At 40.9% G+C, this 18,624-nt stretch overlaps 2 protein-coding genes across 2 annotated transcripts; both read right to left on the reverse strand.

The window, feature by feature from the left end:
* Positions 1-3,354: 3,354 nt before the first annotated feature.
* On the reverse strand, positions 3,355-4,317 carry LOC110298705 (olfactory receptor 52H1). The gene has a single exon (XM_021168106.1). The coding sequence runs from the start codon at positions 4,303-4,305 to the stop codon at positions 3,355-3,357; it is 951 nt and encodes a 316-aa protein (XP_021023765.1). The 5' UTR covers positions 4,306-4,317.
* Positions 4,318-12,573: 8,256 nt separating this feature from the next.
* Positions 12,574-13,512, reverse strand: LOC110298647 (olfactory receptor 52H1-like). Its single transcript, XM_021168007.1, has one exon. It carries the CDS (start codon positions 13,510-13,512, stop codon positions 12,574-12,576), a length of 939 nt encoding a protein of 312 aa, XP_021023666.1.
* Between the last annotated feature and the right edge of the window lie 5,112 nt (positions 13,513-18,624).

Genomic DNA, 18,624 nt, shown 5'->3' on the forward strand with positions numbered 1-18,624 from the left:
GGAAGATAGGAAAATAATAGCAGCCATCTGGGCAGAGAAGGAGTGGGAGGAGGAAGAGAGAGACAGTGCACACAATAGTCTCTTCTCTTCTTTGTTTTGTTTTCTAACTCTATTAGTCTTTCATGGAAACCATCCATGCATGTCAGTGAATAACTGTGGGTTTTATTTCCTACCGAGATGAATAGAGTGTGTACTTTCAAGTTATCTTAACTCCAAATCTATTTATTTATTAAATCCTCAGAAAGCTTTTAAAATATCAGCACTTAGCTAATCTATGTTCTCAGCAAAATGGAAATTACCAGAAAATTCCTGTGAATATTTTTAGCAGTCAGCACAGAAAGCAGAATCCTTGTAGAGTATAATGGGCCTTGATTTTTGATGGCTCGACTTCTAATTGACATAGAGAGGAAAAGTGGATAGCACTGGCTAGAGTGGCAAGGGGCAGTAAACAAGGAGATATGACTTTGAAAGCAAAGTCTATAAAGCTGGACATTAAAAGAATAAGTTCTGATAACCTCACTGTGATTAGACTGGGTTGTAAAAATAATACATTATGTACTTCAAAATTATATTTTTAAAGATAGATCTAAAACTATTACTGCTGCAAATACATAAATCTGCCAATTACTTTGATTTAATCATTTCATAATTTATGTACAGCAATAAACATTATACTCTGTATCTATTTCTTTCTCTTTTCTTGAATCTATAGAAAAGCTTCAATGCAAGATACATAACCTCTTAATTAAAAAAAATAGTAACTATACAATTTAAATTTTGAAAAGACTACTGTCAACAACACAATAATAATAATAAAACCAAGCCCTGCAACCCCTGAGCATTTTTCTCACCCTTATTCTATTTCCATGATTCTAGGCTCAGTGGGAATGTCATCAGGATTTTATGCCAGCTCTGCACTAGTGAAATTTGCTAAGAACCTTAGAAAGTCACTTCAAGGTGTAGTAGGTTCTGCTCTTCAGATAATGAGATTTGGATAATGGTGGCCAGCAGAATCTGCTCCTCCATGTCCCAGAGGGTTTCCCTCGTTGTTGTTGTTGTTGTTGTTGTTGTTGTTGTTGTGTTGTTGTTGTTGTTGTTGTTTTTGTTGTTGGGAGAGGGAGGGGGGCCTATCTCTGCATTTTGTTTGGTCTTTCTGTTGTCTTTAAATAACATTGAGCTACTGACTTAATTCCTTTCTTATCCTTTCTTATCTGCTTTCATGGCACATGTACTCTATAATCTTCTTTCCCCTACCCCATATCTCCTCCACTTAAGACCTCTTTTTCCAAAGACACAATGGAATATAGATCTGATAAGAAAGAAAAGGAGGTACTTCCTGAAGGAAACAGGAGCTAGGTAGAGGAGGAAGGATAAAAGGAGTGAAAAGCAACTGAGAACAAAGCGTAATGGCATATGCATGAAAATAGCATCATGAAATTAAAATCATCCTGTCAAGCCACGTGTGGAGATGCAGGCCTGCAGGTCCAGGGACACTGCCTGCAATTGGAGGGCTGTCCGCTCTGCTGGTGAGTTCCAGGCCCGCGCTGGTTTGAGAGTAAAAGTTCCTCTCTCAAAAGACCGCGGAAGCCCTAAGGTGTGGGAAAGGAAAGAACAGAGACAGTGTCCCAAAAGGAAGGCAGAAAGAGAAACAAGCCATGTGCTTCTCCTCCATGGGAAAGTGTCAACAGATAATAACAAAACTGAAGATATGGCCCAAGGAAATATAAGTGCATTATGCAGAGCCAGGGCATGTCACTACCAGGAAATACAGCAAAGTGCACCAGTGTCTGGGGAGCCGAAAAGGTGCTGGGCAGGCCACCCAGCTGGGTTTCAAAACAAGTCTTGTAGAGCTTCATCCGTGTGAGTAACCTGGACATTTATTTTTATTTTTATAAGATTTATTTATTTCATGTATGTGGGTATACTGTCACTGTCTTCAGACACACCAGAAGAGGGCATCAGATCGCATTACAGATGGTTGTGAGGCACCATGTGGTTGCTAAGAATTGAACTCAGGGCCTCTGGAAGAGCAGTCAGTGCTCTTAACCACTGGGCCATCTCTCCAGCCCATAACCTGGACTTTTTAAATGTAGTTAATTAATTCAAATTAAGGGGAGAAGAAAAGACCTCTTTTTCCTTCTCATGATCCTCTTTCTAGTGTTTTTACACACACACACACACACACACACACACACCTTAAAATATTGGATTCTCATGAGAAAAACATAAGGTTTGTCTCTCTGAAGCTGAGCAACTTTACTATAATTCAATTGATAATTTCAAGCTCCATGTTTCTGGAAATTTCTTGTTTTGTTTTATGTCCGATTAAAATTCCATTATGTAGGTCCCATAAGTTCTATTTTTTAAATTCACTTTTTCCCTTTGGAGATTACAATTACTTCATTTCCCCTCTCCCTCTCCTTCCTGCAGCACTGCCTCCACCACCCTACCCTCCCCAGCATGCCAGCATTCATCTACTGACAGATTGCTATGTTTATTCCAACCCTTGGCTATCATGAATAGAGCAGCAACAAGCATGGATTGCAAGTATCTCTATAGAACCTCTGAGTCGAAGCCCCAGAATATCCCCATGTGTAAAAGAGAGACCCTTGAGTCCTCTGAGTGGCATGAGTGAATTTTCACTTTAGTGTCTTAATAGATTGGCTTGAGTCCATGCACTGTGAGAATCCCCACCCCTAATTCCAACCGGTTTTCAAGGGTTTTATTCTCCTAAAACGATCCCTTCAGTTTACATTCTGAATGAACCTGGCAGCCCAGAGACTGTTTTCTCACAGTGCCAAGCAAGCACCCCTGGCACTGATATGCATGCTAGTTTTCTGTGCCCAGCTGTTTATGTTGCACTAAAGGGCTGTGGAAAATTATGGGGGACACATTTTAAAATCAACTAGTCAGAAACCTAAAATGTACAGTAAATATAACTGAATTTTGTTGTGAGTGGCCTAGTATCTACCTGCTAATCCCTTAAATGAGTGATTTTTCACATAACTTGTTCCATTCAGTCTTTTCTCTTCAGTGTCTCTGTCTTAACACATTTCTCTCATTGGAATTGCCAATTTCAATTTCCAAATCATATTGATTTTTTTTCCATCTCGGTTAATTCTATTCTGTCCTCATCTCTCTCTCCTGTCAGTGCCATTATACAACAAAGGAAGTTATTGAGGATTGGTTTTTATCCATGAGACTAAGTGTTGCATAGTCCTGCCTAGAACACAAAACAACTATAAGCAGTTCTGACCATAAATAGAATTCTCTTTTGCTTTTGCCACACTATCTCATTCTTGCTAAAACTATACACACTGTGAAATTCCCCTGCTTCTTCTGCAGATCAGTAGATCAACCTTCTATGCTCTTGACAGAGAATAGAAGGATGACCTTTTCTCTGATCTGCTTGGTTTTCACTCCGTAGACAATGGGGTTCATTGCTGGTGGAATAACAATGTAGAGATTGGCGAACATGATGTGGAATGTGAGGGAGACATTGTGTCCAAATCGATGAGCGAGGATGGAGAAAAAGGCGGGTGTGTAAAACATGAGGATGACACAGATATGGGAACCGCAGGTACCCAGGGCTTTCTGGCGTGCATCTCTGGAGGGGAGGCGAAAAACAGCACATAAGATAAGAGTATAGGAGACAGCAATGAGGACCACATCAGAAATGACTGTCATGATGGGGACACAAAACCCGTACCAGATGTTGATGGAGATATCCGCACATGCAAGCCGCGCAACACCTATGTGCTCACAATACGTGTGAGGTATGATACGTGTCCTACAGAAAGGTAAGCGAGTCAACAAGAATACAACTGGCAAGATGATACAGAAGCTTCGGAAGGAGATGCCCACAGCAATCTTGACGATAGTCTTGGGGGTCAAGATGGTAGCATATCTCAAGGGTGAACAGATGGCCACATAGCGATCAAATGCCATGGCCATTAGAATGGCTGAATCTAGGACAAAGCTATAGTGGAGGAAGAACATTTGTGTGAGGCAGCCTGGAAATGTGATTTCTCGAGCCCCCATCCAAAAGATGCTGAGTGTTTTAGGCACACCATCTGTAGACAGGATGAGATCAGTCATTGCCAGCATGGACAGAAAAAAAAACATGGGCTCATGAAGGCTCTGCTCCACTGTGATGAGGTAGAGAAGGATACAGTTTCCCACCACAGCTATGATGTAGATCACACAGAAGGGAATGCCAATCCACACGTGGAAGTGCTCCAAGCCTGGGATCCCCACCAAAAGGAAAGGCCCCGGGTTGTAACTGCTCACATTAGAGGTAATCATAGCAGGCCACGCTGTCACCTAGCCTAAGAACAGAAAATGGTAACAACACTCAGCAGCTCTGGAGTCACTGTTACTTGCAACCATGTACCCTTATGCTTTCCTAAAGTAATTTACCATCCATGGTAACTTTATGAAGTGATCAATGATGACAGCAATGAGCTTACATCAGGTCATCCCGATACATCGTGATTACTCAATCTTAGGAAACATCCTCTGTTCCTCCAATTACCTTCTAACTGGCTTTCTAGAGCTTTCCAGACTCTCTTTACTCCACATTATACACTGTCTTCTGATGTAGAGCCACAGACAACAAGACTGTGGGGCAATGGGCTACGCGCAGACAGCCTGGTTTCCAGTGGAGGCTAGATCTTGAACCCCGGGACCCGGTAGTGATAATTCACTTACATGGGATGGAAGGAGTTCTCTCATGTCTCCCGGATCCTGGCTCCTGTTGGAGTTACCGCCCCCCACCCCACCCCCACCCCATCCCACCCCCACCCCCGACAATCCCCACAGGGAAGGCGTGACTATCAGCCACTTAGGAATAGCACCAATCCCTCTCACATGCAAATAAGATTTCCTCCAAACTCTCAGTCCAAGCCAATGAGAGGGATTTGTTGTCAAACTCTAAATCACTGCCAGGACTGTATGTAGGGAGAGCCATGAAGGGATGTAGAATGTCTACCTCTGCCTCTAGACATCTACTTGCTTCAAAAGGACCTGAAAACAAAGGATCTTAGATTTCTAAGGACAAAACCTTGTACTGCTAATTCAGAACCTGATTAAGATCAGTAAACTCTAGTTGAATTCCAACGTGATGCTGGATCACATATGTAACTAAAATTTAAATTAGAAAGTTCCTCAGCTGGAACTCGGGGGCCCTTTATTTCAAAATAAGAGGAAGAAGAGAGTTCCCACCACACTGTACATTATACAAGTATGTAAGATCTTGATTCTTGGGCTCAGTAACACTATATAGGTTAAATTTTTTTAAGATTCCTGCCTCTGCCTCTCTGCCTCTCTGCCTCTGCCTGCACTGGGATTAAAAGAGTGTGCCAAAATCACCTGACAGAAGAGACATTTTTAAAAAGCAATTTTTCTGTTTAAACTGAGAACCTGAGTTTAACTCTGAGGACCCGCAGAGGACTGAGAGAATTGACTCCAGCAAGCTGTCCTCTGACTGCCACGGGCACATCAGGTCACTCATGCCCACACAAAAGCATACACAAATAAATGTCTTTTATTATCATAAAACAAGAGAAAAGGAATAGAAAGTGAGGAAATTTTAATGTGAACTAAGTAGGACTGGCTAGTTCATGGTTTAAATGAGTCTGTTAATTTCATAGGATGTGCCAAATGTTACAAAATAATAAGACACATACAAATGTGCCCAAAAACGTTATGAAAAAAAAATCATACAGATTATATGTAGCCGCCCTTGGCCACAGGTTACTGAGTTCCTGAAAGTAAAGATGGGGTTTGGGATGGGAAAGGCTCCAAGAGAAATAACGAGCCAAAACAAAGTTTTCTGATCAAGGCCAATGTTTACTTATGAGTCCAAGCTTATAAAGGGCGAGCTGGGGGGGGGGGCGGAAACCCATCCCCCACCATGCCAGAATCTCGTTGCTTTGTCAGGATCTCTGCATTGTCAGGATTGTATCTGAACAAGTTCAGCCTCTCAGCAGGTAGTGGTGTCTTGGAGGAAAGCTGCAGACCTGGCAGGACAATAGACTTTACCTAGGTCAGAGGACTCCACCCAAGGTGGGCTAGCCAGCTGTGGCAAGTGAGGTCTGAGCCAGCCTGTGCAAGGCTGGGGGAAGGGCACAAGAATATGCTGTGGAGACAGAAAGCCAGGCTCCATAATTAACTTTTATCCTGCTTCCAAGCATTTATCTGCATGAATTTGGAAAGCTATGTGAAATACATAATTCTTAGACTTCAGTTTTTAAAGGATTTGACATCTCTGATCCTCCTGGCATATATTATGACAAAATAAAACATGCCTCCAAGATACACTGTCTGGGGCAGTTAACTTGTAGGAGGGTTTGCTCCCTTATCAGATTGTATGGACTTCACATAAAAAAAAAAAATAGTTAGCATTAGTTGTTGAACAAAGGCAGAAAAAGACAGGAGGAGAAAAAATTAACAAGAGCACCTCTGGGCGACACATGCACCTGCACACTTGACTCTAGGTTTAGGTTACCTATATGTCCCAGCATAGAAGTTGCCGGAACACCAAGTGTGGCCATACTTAACTCAGCTACAAAACTGTTCATTTGTTTCAATCTTTACACATCCACTCAATGGAGCAATAACACAGGCACTAGAGACACAGCTCCTGTAATAATAATAGGACATCAGAATAAACCTCTGTCCGAACCTTATTTTTCATTTAGTTGGCAAAAAGCCCCCCCACAAAAAAACAAAACCCATATAAGAAGTGGCTGAGGTGACGCCTCAGTGTGCACCCATATGGCTTTTCATTTCTCTCTCTCTCTCTCTCTCTCTCTCTCTCTCTCTCTCTCTCTCTCTCTCTCTCTCTCTCTCTTCAAATCCTGCTTGCAGACAAGTTCATTCAAATAGCTAGCCAGCACTCACCTAATCTTGGGATTCAGGCTAAAGAAGAAAGTATGGTGGAAGGACACACAGAAGATCTACAAGGAGCAACAATGACAAGTGGAGACGATGAGGACTTGCATGGGTGGCTACCAGGCCCCTTTATACTGTTTCATCAGTACAGGAGAAAAACAGAGGTAGGGCCTGAGGGACACACATGCTATCTCCTCTCAGTCTCAAAGGAAAAGTGGAGAAGTTTCTATTAATTCTACACATGACACTGCTTCTAGGAACAGGTGGCAATTTTATGGATTGAGGTTTACTTGTACATGTATTGTGTGATAAGTATGTGGAATAAAGGCCACACCTGTATGCTTGTCTGTCATACTGCCGAGGTTTCAAACTCAAGACCTCACTCACCAGGTAGAGAATTTGGGATGATGTTCTAGATCTCCCAGTAATAATAATGACATCAAAATAAACCTCTGCCCAGAATTGTCCATCTATTTGACAAAATCACACACACACGAAAAAGACATGGTTGAAGTGATGCCTCGGTGTGTAAGATTATTGGCTGCTCTCTCAGAGGACTCAGGTTTGACTGCCAACACCCATATGGCAGATCACAGCCATTTGTCACTCCAGCTCTAGGGGATCTAACACCCTCTTCTGGTCTATGCAGGCACAAGGAATGCATGTGGTATGCAGACATACATGCAGGTAAATATATATATATATATATATATATATATATATATATATATATATATATTAAATGAATGAATCTAAAACAAATAAGTAGAAAGCAGTCTGACTCCCACTTTGGTCTCTCTATGTACTTCTCATACTATTGACAGATGGCTCTCTCTAGAGTGTATACCTGACTATGCCATTTCTTTCATTTTTAAGATTTATTTATTTATTTTATGTTCATGAATACACTATAGCTGTACAGATGATTGTGAGCCATTATGTGGCTGCTGGGAATTGAATTCAGGACCTCTGCTCGCTCTGGCCCTGCACGCTTCGGTCAACAATCAACCCCACTTGCTGTACACTATTGCTGTCTTCAGACACACCAGAAGAGAGCATCCGATCATATTACAGATGGTTGTGAGCCACCATGTGGTTGCTGGAATTTGAACTTAGGGCCTTCGGAAGAGCAGTCAGCGCTCTTAACAGCTGAGTAATTACTCCAACCTGACTATGCCATTTTAGCTTTTGTTGTTGTTGTTGTTTATAATTGGTTATTTTCTTTATTTACATTTCAAATGTTATCCCCTTTCCTAGTTTCCCCTCTGAAAATTCCCTATCCCCTCCCCCTTCCCCCTGCTCACCAATCCACTCCACTCCTACTTCCTGGCCCTGGCATTGCCCTATACTGGGACATAGAACCTTTACAGGACCAAGGGCCTATCCTCCCATTGATGATAGACTAGGCCATCCTCTGCTACATATGCAGCTAGGGACACGAGTCCCACCATGTGTTTTCTTTGATTGGTGATTTAGTCCCAGGAAGCTCTGGGAATACTGGTTAGTTCATATTGTAGTTCTTCCTATGGAGCTGCAAACTCTTTCAGCTCCTTGGGTACTTTCTCTAGCTCCTTCATTGGGGCCCCTGTGCTCAGTCCAATGGATGACTGTGAGCACCCACATCTGTATTTTCCAGGCACTGGCAGAGCCTCTCGGGAGACAGTTATATCAGGTTCCTGTCAGCAAAATCTTGTTGACATCTGCAATTGTGTCTGGGTTTGGTGGTTGTTTATGGGATGGATCCCCAGGTGGGGCAACCTCTGGATGGTCATTACTTCTGTCTCTGCTCCGAAGTTTGTCTCTGGAACTCCTTCTATGGGTATTTTGTCCCCCCTTCTAAGAAGGATCTAAGTGTCCACACTTTGGTCTTCCTTCTTCTTGAGTTTCATGTGTTTTGCTAATCGAATCTTGGGTAGTCTACGTTTCTGGGTTAATATCCACTTATCAGTAAGTGCATATCATGTGTATTCTTTTGTGATTGGGTTACCTCACTTAGAATGATATCCTCCAGATCCATCCATTTGTTTAAGAATTTTATAAATTCATTGATTTTAATAGTCGAGTAGTACTCCATTGTGTAAATGTACCACATTTTCTGTATCCATTCCTCTGTTGAGAGACATCTGGGTTCTTTCCAGCTTCTGACTATTATAAATACAACTGCTATGAACATAATGGAACAAATCAAAACAACCCTGAGATTCTACCTCACACCAGTCAGGATGGCTAAGATCAAAAATTCAGGTGACAGCAGTTGCTGTCGAGGATGTGGAGAAAGAGGAACACTCCTCCATTGTTGGTGGGATTGCAAGCTGGTAAAACCACTCTGGAGATCAGTCTGGAGGTTCCTCAGAAAATTGGACATAGTACTACCGGAAGACCCAGCAATACCTCTCCTGGGCATATACCCAGAAGACGTTCCAACTTTTAAAAAGGACACATGCTCCACTATGTTTATAGCAGCCTTATTTATAATAGCCAGAAGCTATTATACATCCCATATACAACCACCAAACCCAGACACTATTGTATATGCCAGCAAGATTCTGTTGACAGGACCCTGATATAGCTATCTCTTGTTAGGCTCTGCCAGTACCTGGCAAATACAGAAATGGATGCTCACAGTCATCTATTGGATGGAACACAGGGTCCCTAAATAAGGAGCTAGAGAAAATCCCCAAGGAGCTAAAGGGGTCAGCAACCCTATAGGAGGATCAACAATATGAACCAGTACCCCCCCCCCAGAACTGTGTCTCTAGTTGCATATGTAGCAGAGGATGGCCTAGGTGGCCATCAATGGGAGGAGAGGTCCTTGGTCTTGTGAAGATCATATGCCCCAGTACAGGGGAATGCCAGGGCCAGTGGGAAGTGGCAGTGGGTGGGTTGGGGGGCAGGGCGGGGGAGGGTATAGGGGACTTTCAGGATGTATTTGAAATGTAAATGAAGAAAATATCTAATAAAAAAATAAAATAAAAAGATAGTGAAGAAGAAGAAGAGGAAGAGGAGGAGGAGGAGGGAGAGGGGGAAGAGGAAGAGGGAGAGGAGGAGGAGAAGGAGGAGGAGGAAGAGAAGAAGAAGAGGAGGAGGAGGAGGAAAAGAAGAAGAATTTCTAGGGTTGGAGAGATGGCTCAGTGCTGAAGAGCACTGACTGCTCTTCCAGAGGTCCTGAGTTCAATTCCCAGCAACCACATGGTGGCTCATAACCATCTGTAATGGGATCCTATGCCCTCTTCTCTGTGTCTGAAGACAGCTACAGTGTACTCTTATAAATAAAATAAAATAAATAAATCTAAAAACCTCTCTTTTTCTTTTTTTAAGATTTATTAGATCCCATTCCTCTGTGTGTGTGTATGTGTGTGTGTGTGTGTGTGTGTGTGTGTATCATTTTGCCAAATAGATAAGAAAAACTCTAGACAGAGGTTTATTCTGATGTCATTATTATTACAGGGAGATCCAGAACATCACCTGGTGAGTGAGGTCTTGAGTTTAAAACCCAGGCAGTATGACAGACAACATACAGTTGTAGCCTTTATTCCACATACTTATCACATACATGTATAAGCAAACACCAATCAAAAAAAAAAAAATGCCACCTGTCCATAGAAGCAGATCCCATTACAGATGCTTGTAAGCTTTAAGTGTAGTTGCTGGGAATTGAATTCAGAACCTCCTGAAGAACAGTTAGTGTTCTTAACTACTGAGCCATCTCTAAAGTTGATATCAAGAATTATCAGTTCTTTTTGCACTTTAATTGTTGAGGCAGGATCTTGCAGTCAAACACAGAGCTCACAGATATAGCTAGTATCACTAGCCAGCTTTTTCTGGAGTTCCCATCTCCATGAAGCTGGAATTACATGTTCACACACATACCCAACATTTGCATTGGTTGTGGGGATCCAAACGCTGGTTGTCACACTTGTGATGTTAGCTGTTGAGCCAATTCCCCAGCACATTTTTTACTTTAATTTCATCTCCTTCTGATTAGACACACAATATTATCAATAACTACATTTTAAAGTGTCTATTTTCCATATCTAATATTGCAAGAGTAAGTATTTAAATATCAGTCAAATGTGGAATATTTTTAAAATATATATATATTATCAGTCACTTGGGTATGAATAGCAAGGTAGGCTTAAGACTTGGACATTTGTAATTCTTCTCTTTAACTTCTCTATCTCTTCAAAAAATAACTAACGTTCTTTCTTATTCTTTTACACCTGTTTACATACATCAGAGCAAACAGAAGTCTGAGCCAAATTTTGTCATTACAACCCCAGACAATATAAAAAGGTCCTGGTATATCTAAATGGTTTTTACTGGACTAAACTAGGCATATGCTTCAATACCCTATTCTATGTATTTGTAACTTAAGTCTTCAAAATATGCCATCTGATATTTGCCTCCAGTTAAATAACATAAAAAACTATTATTTTATTCATGAATAGAATTCTTTTAGCAGGATCAAGGAGTGGCACCCTGACAGGCAGTTGGCCCTGTTCTTTCTTTGTCTTGGAGGAGTTCAAATGAAGTAAAATGTCTTAAAATAAAATCTCCAATAAATTCAATTACATGTATTGTATTGAGCAATTTGTTTAATTTGAGACCTCGTTACTATTTTTGATAGTTAGGCACATAAAATATATATGTATATGTCTGTATGTGTATATATATGTGTGTATATATATATATACACACACAAACATATATATTCCTAATCCTCTCCTAAGAAAAACATCTGCAATACTGATTAATAATTTCATTAAGATTTTCTATGAATTTACTCGATAAACATTGTCTATGCACCTGGTAGATATCAGGACACATAACTGATGTTGTTTAGAAATAAATAATAACAACCATATTAAAATTCTAGAAACTTTGGCTGGAGAGGTGACTCAGCAATTAAAGGCACTGACTGCTTTTCCGGAGGTCCTGAGTTCAATTTCCACCAACGACATGGTGTCTCACAAACATCTATAATAGGATCCGATTCCCTCTTCTGATGTGTCGAAAGAGGGAAACTTGTGCCATCATGATGTCTCAGCAAGTAAAGGTCATTGTCCCCAAGGTAGAAAACCTACTTTTGATCCCCCAGAACCTACATAGTAGAAATAGAGGACTAACTTCCCGACAAGTTGTCCTCTGGCCTCCACATGAAAACTGTGTCATGCATGTGCCCATATTGATATGCATATACACACATATACATGCACGCACATGCACACAGAAATGAAAAAATTTAATTTTCTTAATCTAGAAACCTACAGGATCAGTAGTAAATTCCCTTCCTTACTATGATGCATAAATACACAATTAAGGTTTGTGTAAAAAAATGACTACAATTTGTCATAAATATTTTAAGTGAAAACAGAACAGCAATTTCCATAGCTATCAATGAGTCTTTATTACCTTAGCACAGCCAAAAAGAATAGAAAGATTCTCATTAAGATAAGTTGTTTATTTTCAGAAGCAAAATAAATACCTTTTTTCTTCTAAACTCTGAGCTTCTTTTCCTAAAACTAAAATGGTTAAGTAGACTTATGTATAAAATAACTAAGAAAGCAAAACCCCAATAGCTCCATGTGTCGTCTCTTGGAGGCCAGTTGTTGTTGGTTCAGCCTTTTACCTACTATATTTTATGAACTGGCCCCAGATCCAAGACTTCAGTCACTGTGATCATTTGGGAAAAAGCAAAAGAATGGCTTTGTCCCGGATCTGCTTGGTCTTCACTCCATAGACAATAGGGTTGAGTGCAGGTGGGATGATTACATACAGGTTGGCAAACATAATGTGAAAAGTGCGGGGAACATTGCGCCCAAAGCGATGAGCAAGGATGGAGAAGAAGGCTGGTATATAGAACATGAGGATGACACAGACATGGGAACCGCAGGTGCTCAGGGCCTTCTGGCGTGCATCTCGGGAGGGAAGACGAAAAACAGCACATAAGATGAGCGTGTAGGAGATGGCTATGAGGATCACATCTATAATCACTGTCATGATGGGGACACAAAACCCATACCAGATGTTGATGGAGATATCTGCACATGCCAGCCGGGCAACACCAATGTGTTCACAGTAGGTATGGGCAATGATGTGTGTCCTGCAGAAGGGTAGGCGATTCACAAGGAAAACACATGGCACAAAGACACAGAAACTTCGGAAAGAGATTCCCACAGCAATTTTGACAATGGCTTTGGGTGTGAGAATAGTAGTATACCTCAAGGGTGAGCAGATGGCTACATAGCGGTCAAATGCCATGGCCAGCAAGATAGCTGAGTCCAAGACAAAGCTGTAGTGCAGAAAGAATAACTGAGTCAGACAACCAGGAAAACTGATTTCCTGAGGACCAAACCAAAAGATGCTAAGGGTCTTGGGGACACAGGTGGTAGACAATATGAGGTCAGTCATGGCCAACATGGAAAGGAAGAAGAACATGGGGGAATGAAGACTGTGTTCCACTGCAATGAGGTAGAGAAGGATGCTGTTGCCCAGAATGGCCACCAGATAGATAAAGCAGAAAGGGATACTGATCCAGACATGGTACTGCTCAAGTCCAGGGATGCCCGAGAGAGTGAAGGGGCCAGTGTTGTAGCTACTCACGTTGTACATAACCATTGAGATCTGAAGAATAATTAGTTCTTCTGCCCTAAAATCAAGCGTGTATGGTGAGCATGAGCAATTGTGTACTCACTCTTTCTCCACAACCTCTTTGGGAGCAGTTCTGTTTCCTATATTTGAAAAAGAAAATCTGATTACCATTAAGAGCAATACTCATGGGCAGGAGAGATGGCTCAGTGGTTAAGAGCACTGGTCGCTCTTCCAGGGGACCTAGGTTCGATTTCTGACACTTATTTTGTGGATATGGTGGCTCACAGTCACCTGCTAAATCCAGTTCCACATCTGATCTATGTGGGCAACAGAAACAGACATAATACACATATATACATGCAGGCAAAACACTCACATACAAAGTAAATAAATAAACAAATAAATTCCCCTCCACCCCAAAGAGAGCCATGGTCATGACTTTAACAAAGAGCCATCAGACCCCTAGTGCTAATTCCCACATTTCAATAGAAACCAAATCAAGAGAAATAACTTGTCCAGTTTATAAAATGCTAATCCTATTTAAATGACCATGTTTTCCCTGAGTCTATATAATTCATCACTGCATGGATATGTATAGGGAAAAGTATTCTAACTGCCTTCAGGAATAGGATTACACTAAAGAGAATGTCCCACTATTGGGAACATGAAGTAATTTAACAATTTTGGATGCCTACTTTACTCCAACATGTCTAATGTGTTATCTCATTTAAAAACCCTTCGTTAAAAATGAATTTTGTCTCCAGATGGTGGTGGCGCATTCCTTTGATCCCAGCACTCTGAAGGCAAAGGCAGGCAGATAATCTGTAATTTTGAGGCCAGTCTGGTCTACAGAGTTCCAGGACAGCCAAGGATACACAGTTATACCTTGTTTGGGGGAGGTGGGGGGAAGGATTTGTTTCATTTTCTTTTGTTTTGTTTTGAGAAACTTGAGTCATCCTTCTGGCCAAGGAGCCAAATCACTAGATTCCATGACCAGCATTCTTTCATGGGGTCACCCTTTACCTGGTGGTACATGCAGATCTTGTGAAATGGCAAGGATTCACAAGAGATTTTAAGATGTAAAAGGAACAGTCCTAAACAGAACCCAGATCTGTCAAAATACCAACCCCACCCCAGTTTCGGTCATTGTTCTCCTTGGAACCTGCAGAAACAACAAGCTCTCTGAGACAGGACTGCCTGATGCCGCCTCGTGAAGAAGTAGATATGAAGTTGAGCCTCCAATCTACCTTAAGGATGAAGGAAAAAACTCTTAAGAGTTGGAGAAGACGAAGAAGAGTTGGAAAAGAGTTGGAGAAGAAGTTGGAGTCTTTGTATTTTTTAAATATAATGCTGGAAGGACCTCTAGTGGGTGAACACAGAATTTTTTTATTCTAAATGCTGAGTTGAAGCAATACCCCCCCCCCCCCCCCCCCCCCCCCCCCCCCCCCCCTCCTCGTACTTAGATTTGTTTTGAGAATTTTCAGCATTCGACAATTGAAAAATCTTATCATGAAACCACTTTTGTAACTTTCTTAAAAGTTGTCTAAGAAGATTGGGGCCTGGCTTGGATGGTATAGTGCCTGCTTTGCCTGTAGAAAGAAGCCCTAGGCTTTATCCCCCTCCCCCAACTTTGCATGCATGGTGCCACCACATGCCTGTAACCCCAGCACTAGGGAAGATCAGAAGTTAAAGTCATCCCGGAATAAATAGCAAATTTGAGGCCAGTCTGGGATATATGAGGCCCTCTCTTTAAGAAACAACACAAACAAAACCTACAAGACACATCATAATATTATCCATATTTTGAAGATATAGAAACTAACCCAGAGAGCAACACACTCTCTTCCAAAGACTACACAATAATTGAACAATACATCTCATAGTCGAAATCAAGCACCAAGTCTTCCAAAACCTCTATGTTCACAAGCAAAATTCACTATGCAGCTGGTAATTTTATGGAAAACAGAAAATACATGTTATCAGCATAGCAATAGGCAGAGGATTGCATACTATAAAGAACACATAGCAAACTAAAAAGTGCAAAACCTGCCAACAATATAATAAAGATACCACTGACGGCTACAACATTGTCTGGACAAATTTTCAATTTTAAAATCTGCGTTCTCTGTAAAGGTTTTCCAAATAAAATCCAATTATATGTTGCCGACATGTGAAATACACAAAATAATGGAGAACATATAAAATAAAAGGATAAATAGGCATATTTTGGATGAATTTAAATGTGATAAAAATAAAGCTTAGCAACATGGAAATCAGAGAAAGCACTTTTGAGGTCAGTGAGAAGGATTGACAGGTAAAGGCCCTTGCCTTCAAGATCAGTAACTTAAGTTTGATGCCTGGGATCCAAAGAGTGGGAGGAGAAACTGACTCCTGCAAACTACACACACACACACACACACACAATACAGCAACTTAAAAATATCTTAAGGAAATTAGTATGTAATCATTAAACTGAGAAAAGGGACCTGTAAACCACTGAAGGGAACACTCCTTAATGAAAATGTAAGTCATGTCACTTACAGGCATTTCCTAGAACTTAATTGTGGTTACTGTGTGTAGGCAGACCACTGCACTCAAGTGGAGGTCAGAAGGCAACTTTATGGAGTTGGTTCTCTCCTTTCTTCTTTCTATGGGTTTCAGGGATCCAACTCAGGTCACAGGCTTGTTAAGCAAGCATCTTTACCTATCAGCCACCTCACCAACCTTTCTGAATCTTCCTTTGTCATATAATTATTTGAACTAACTGTCCCCAGTGATGTACCATCCATGCAGCCACGTTTCCTGTTTCATTATTATCCTCCAAGAAAATCTCCCCAAATTTTTTGACATCTATTCAATTAACTGTAGATGTCTGTGACCATATAAAATCTTTTCTTTAAAAGACTTTCTTCATAGATTCTATGAGCTAGAGAGGTTGAGAACACACCATGAGAACACAGAATCAACTAAACAGGCTCATGGGCCTCACAGAGACTGAAGCAACACAGACAGCATGTGTGGGTCTGAGTTAGGCCCTCTGCCTGTATGTTATGGTTACTAGCTTGGTGTTCTTGCAGGATTCCAACTGTGGCACTGGAGGCTACCTCTGACTCTTACCTGTGCTTGGGACCATTTTCTTCCTACTCGGTCACCTCATCCAGCCTTGATATGACAGTTTGTGCCTAGTCTTTTATTAATTTGTTATGCTATGTTTGGTTGATATTCCTGGAAGGCCTGCTTTGCTTTGCTTTGCTTTGCTTTGCTTTGCTTTGCTTTGCTTTGCTTTGCTTTGCTTTGCTTTGCTTTGCTTTGCTTTGCTTTGCTTTGCTTNGCTTTGCTTTGCTTTGCTTTGCTTTGCTTTGCTTTGCTTTGCTTTGCTTTGCTTTGCTTTGCTTTGCTTTGCTTTGCTTTGCTTTGCTTTGCTTTGTTTGTTTGTTTTGTTTTGCTTTTGCTTTTTAAGGAATTGGAAGAGGTGTGGATTTGGTGGAGAGGTGAGAGATAGGGCATGAAACTGGGAGGTGTAGAGGTAGGGGAAACTGCATTCGGGATATAACTTATGTAAAGAATAAAAGCTTTTTTTTTTTAAGGGCTGGAGAGATGGCTCAGTGGTTAAGAGCACTGACTGCTCTTCTGAAGGTCCTGAGTTCAAATCCCAGCAACCACATGGCTCACAACCATCCATAATGAAATCTGACTCCCTCTTCTGGAGTGTCTAAAGGCAGCTACAGTGTACTTATGTATGATAGATAGATAGATAGATAGATAGATAGATAGATAGATAGATAGATAGATAGATCTTTCTTCATCCTGTGACTGAAGTGTCATACTGTGATCCAACTCCAGAGCCAGACAGAGTCTGCAGCATTACAACTCAAATCTCACCAAAACTGAAGCGAAGTGGAAGCAAACGGCAGGGGCGTTTCAAACACATCGAGGTATATGTTCATACATGCCCATTCCTAGTGAGTCTGAGTACATATGCCCCTCCACCCTCCACCCCCCGCCCCATTCAAGTACTCTCCCAGCCCCTGTGCTTCCAGCAAAGCTGTGTTCCTCTCATCTCTGCAACCTCAGACAAGCCTAGTCCACTTAGTGCACTTAAAGGATACGTCTCTGGAAACAGTTTCCAGATTTCTCTAGCTTAGAAAAGTATATTTCTCCTACTATGAAATTTGTAAATCTTATATTATGTATTTAACATTTCTTTTTCAGGCTAGACTATAACTTCTGTAATGACAAAAACATGTCAATTTTGTTCATTTTCAATAATATCCTCAATGCCCATACAACAGTGCCACCCAAGAGCATTTATAAACTGAATATCATTAATTAAGCCAAATAAAGATGAATATTCTCATAGTCTAAGTGTCTCTGACAATAAATTTTTATATGTTAAGTATGTGTTACTTTCTATGGAAAGCAAAATAAGCCCATGCAAATTGGAAGCCAGTATGTACCAAGCCACACAAAAACATGAAATTTTCATTAAAGATATAGGTTAAGTCATAACTGTCATTTTATTGACACTTCCCAAGAGATTCTCACCAACAACATAAGACACTTTTTAGACAGATTACCTTTGCTCATTCCCTTCTTTTTAGTTTAGCTGACAGTTTTCCCCAAAAGTGTCTTAACACCCAGAACTCCACAAAGTATCCCACTAGTATACAGCAGCGCTCAGTTCATTGATTTTAGTCTTCTATCTTGCTTAAAGGTTGAGATGTTTCCACATTCACAGCCTTATTGTCGTACTTAAAGTTCAATTGCTATAAAACACTGATAACACTACACTGACATTTGCTGACACAGAACCCATTGACCTTTTCCTGCCAACCCCCATACATTCTTAAGCTCCATTATAATTAGTGGATGGCTAAAATGAATGTGTGAATACAGAAGGGAATGAAAATGCACATTACAAGGACATATGTGCCCAATACATGTAGACTCACAAAAGTTACAGTCACAGTCTCATACAGAGAAAACCAAATACAGACAAGCTATGTCCTGTAATCTGAGTCCTTGGAAGTCTCTTTGAGTTTAAGGCCAGACTGGATCAAACAGTGAGTTCCAGACCAGTCTAGAATATAGAGTGTGAATCTAATAAATAAAGTAAAATAAGTGACCATTAAAAAAATA

Source organism: Mus caroli, chromosome 7, assembly GCF_900094665.2.
Source record: "Mus caroli chromosome 7, CAROLI_EIJ_v1.1, whole genome shotgun sequence".
Classification (NCBI taxonomy): domain Eukaryota; kingdom Metazoa; phylum Chordata; class Mammalia; order Rodentia; family Muridae; genus Mus; species Mus caroli.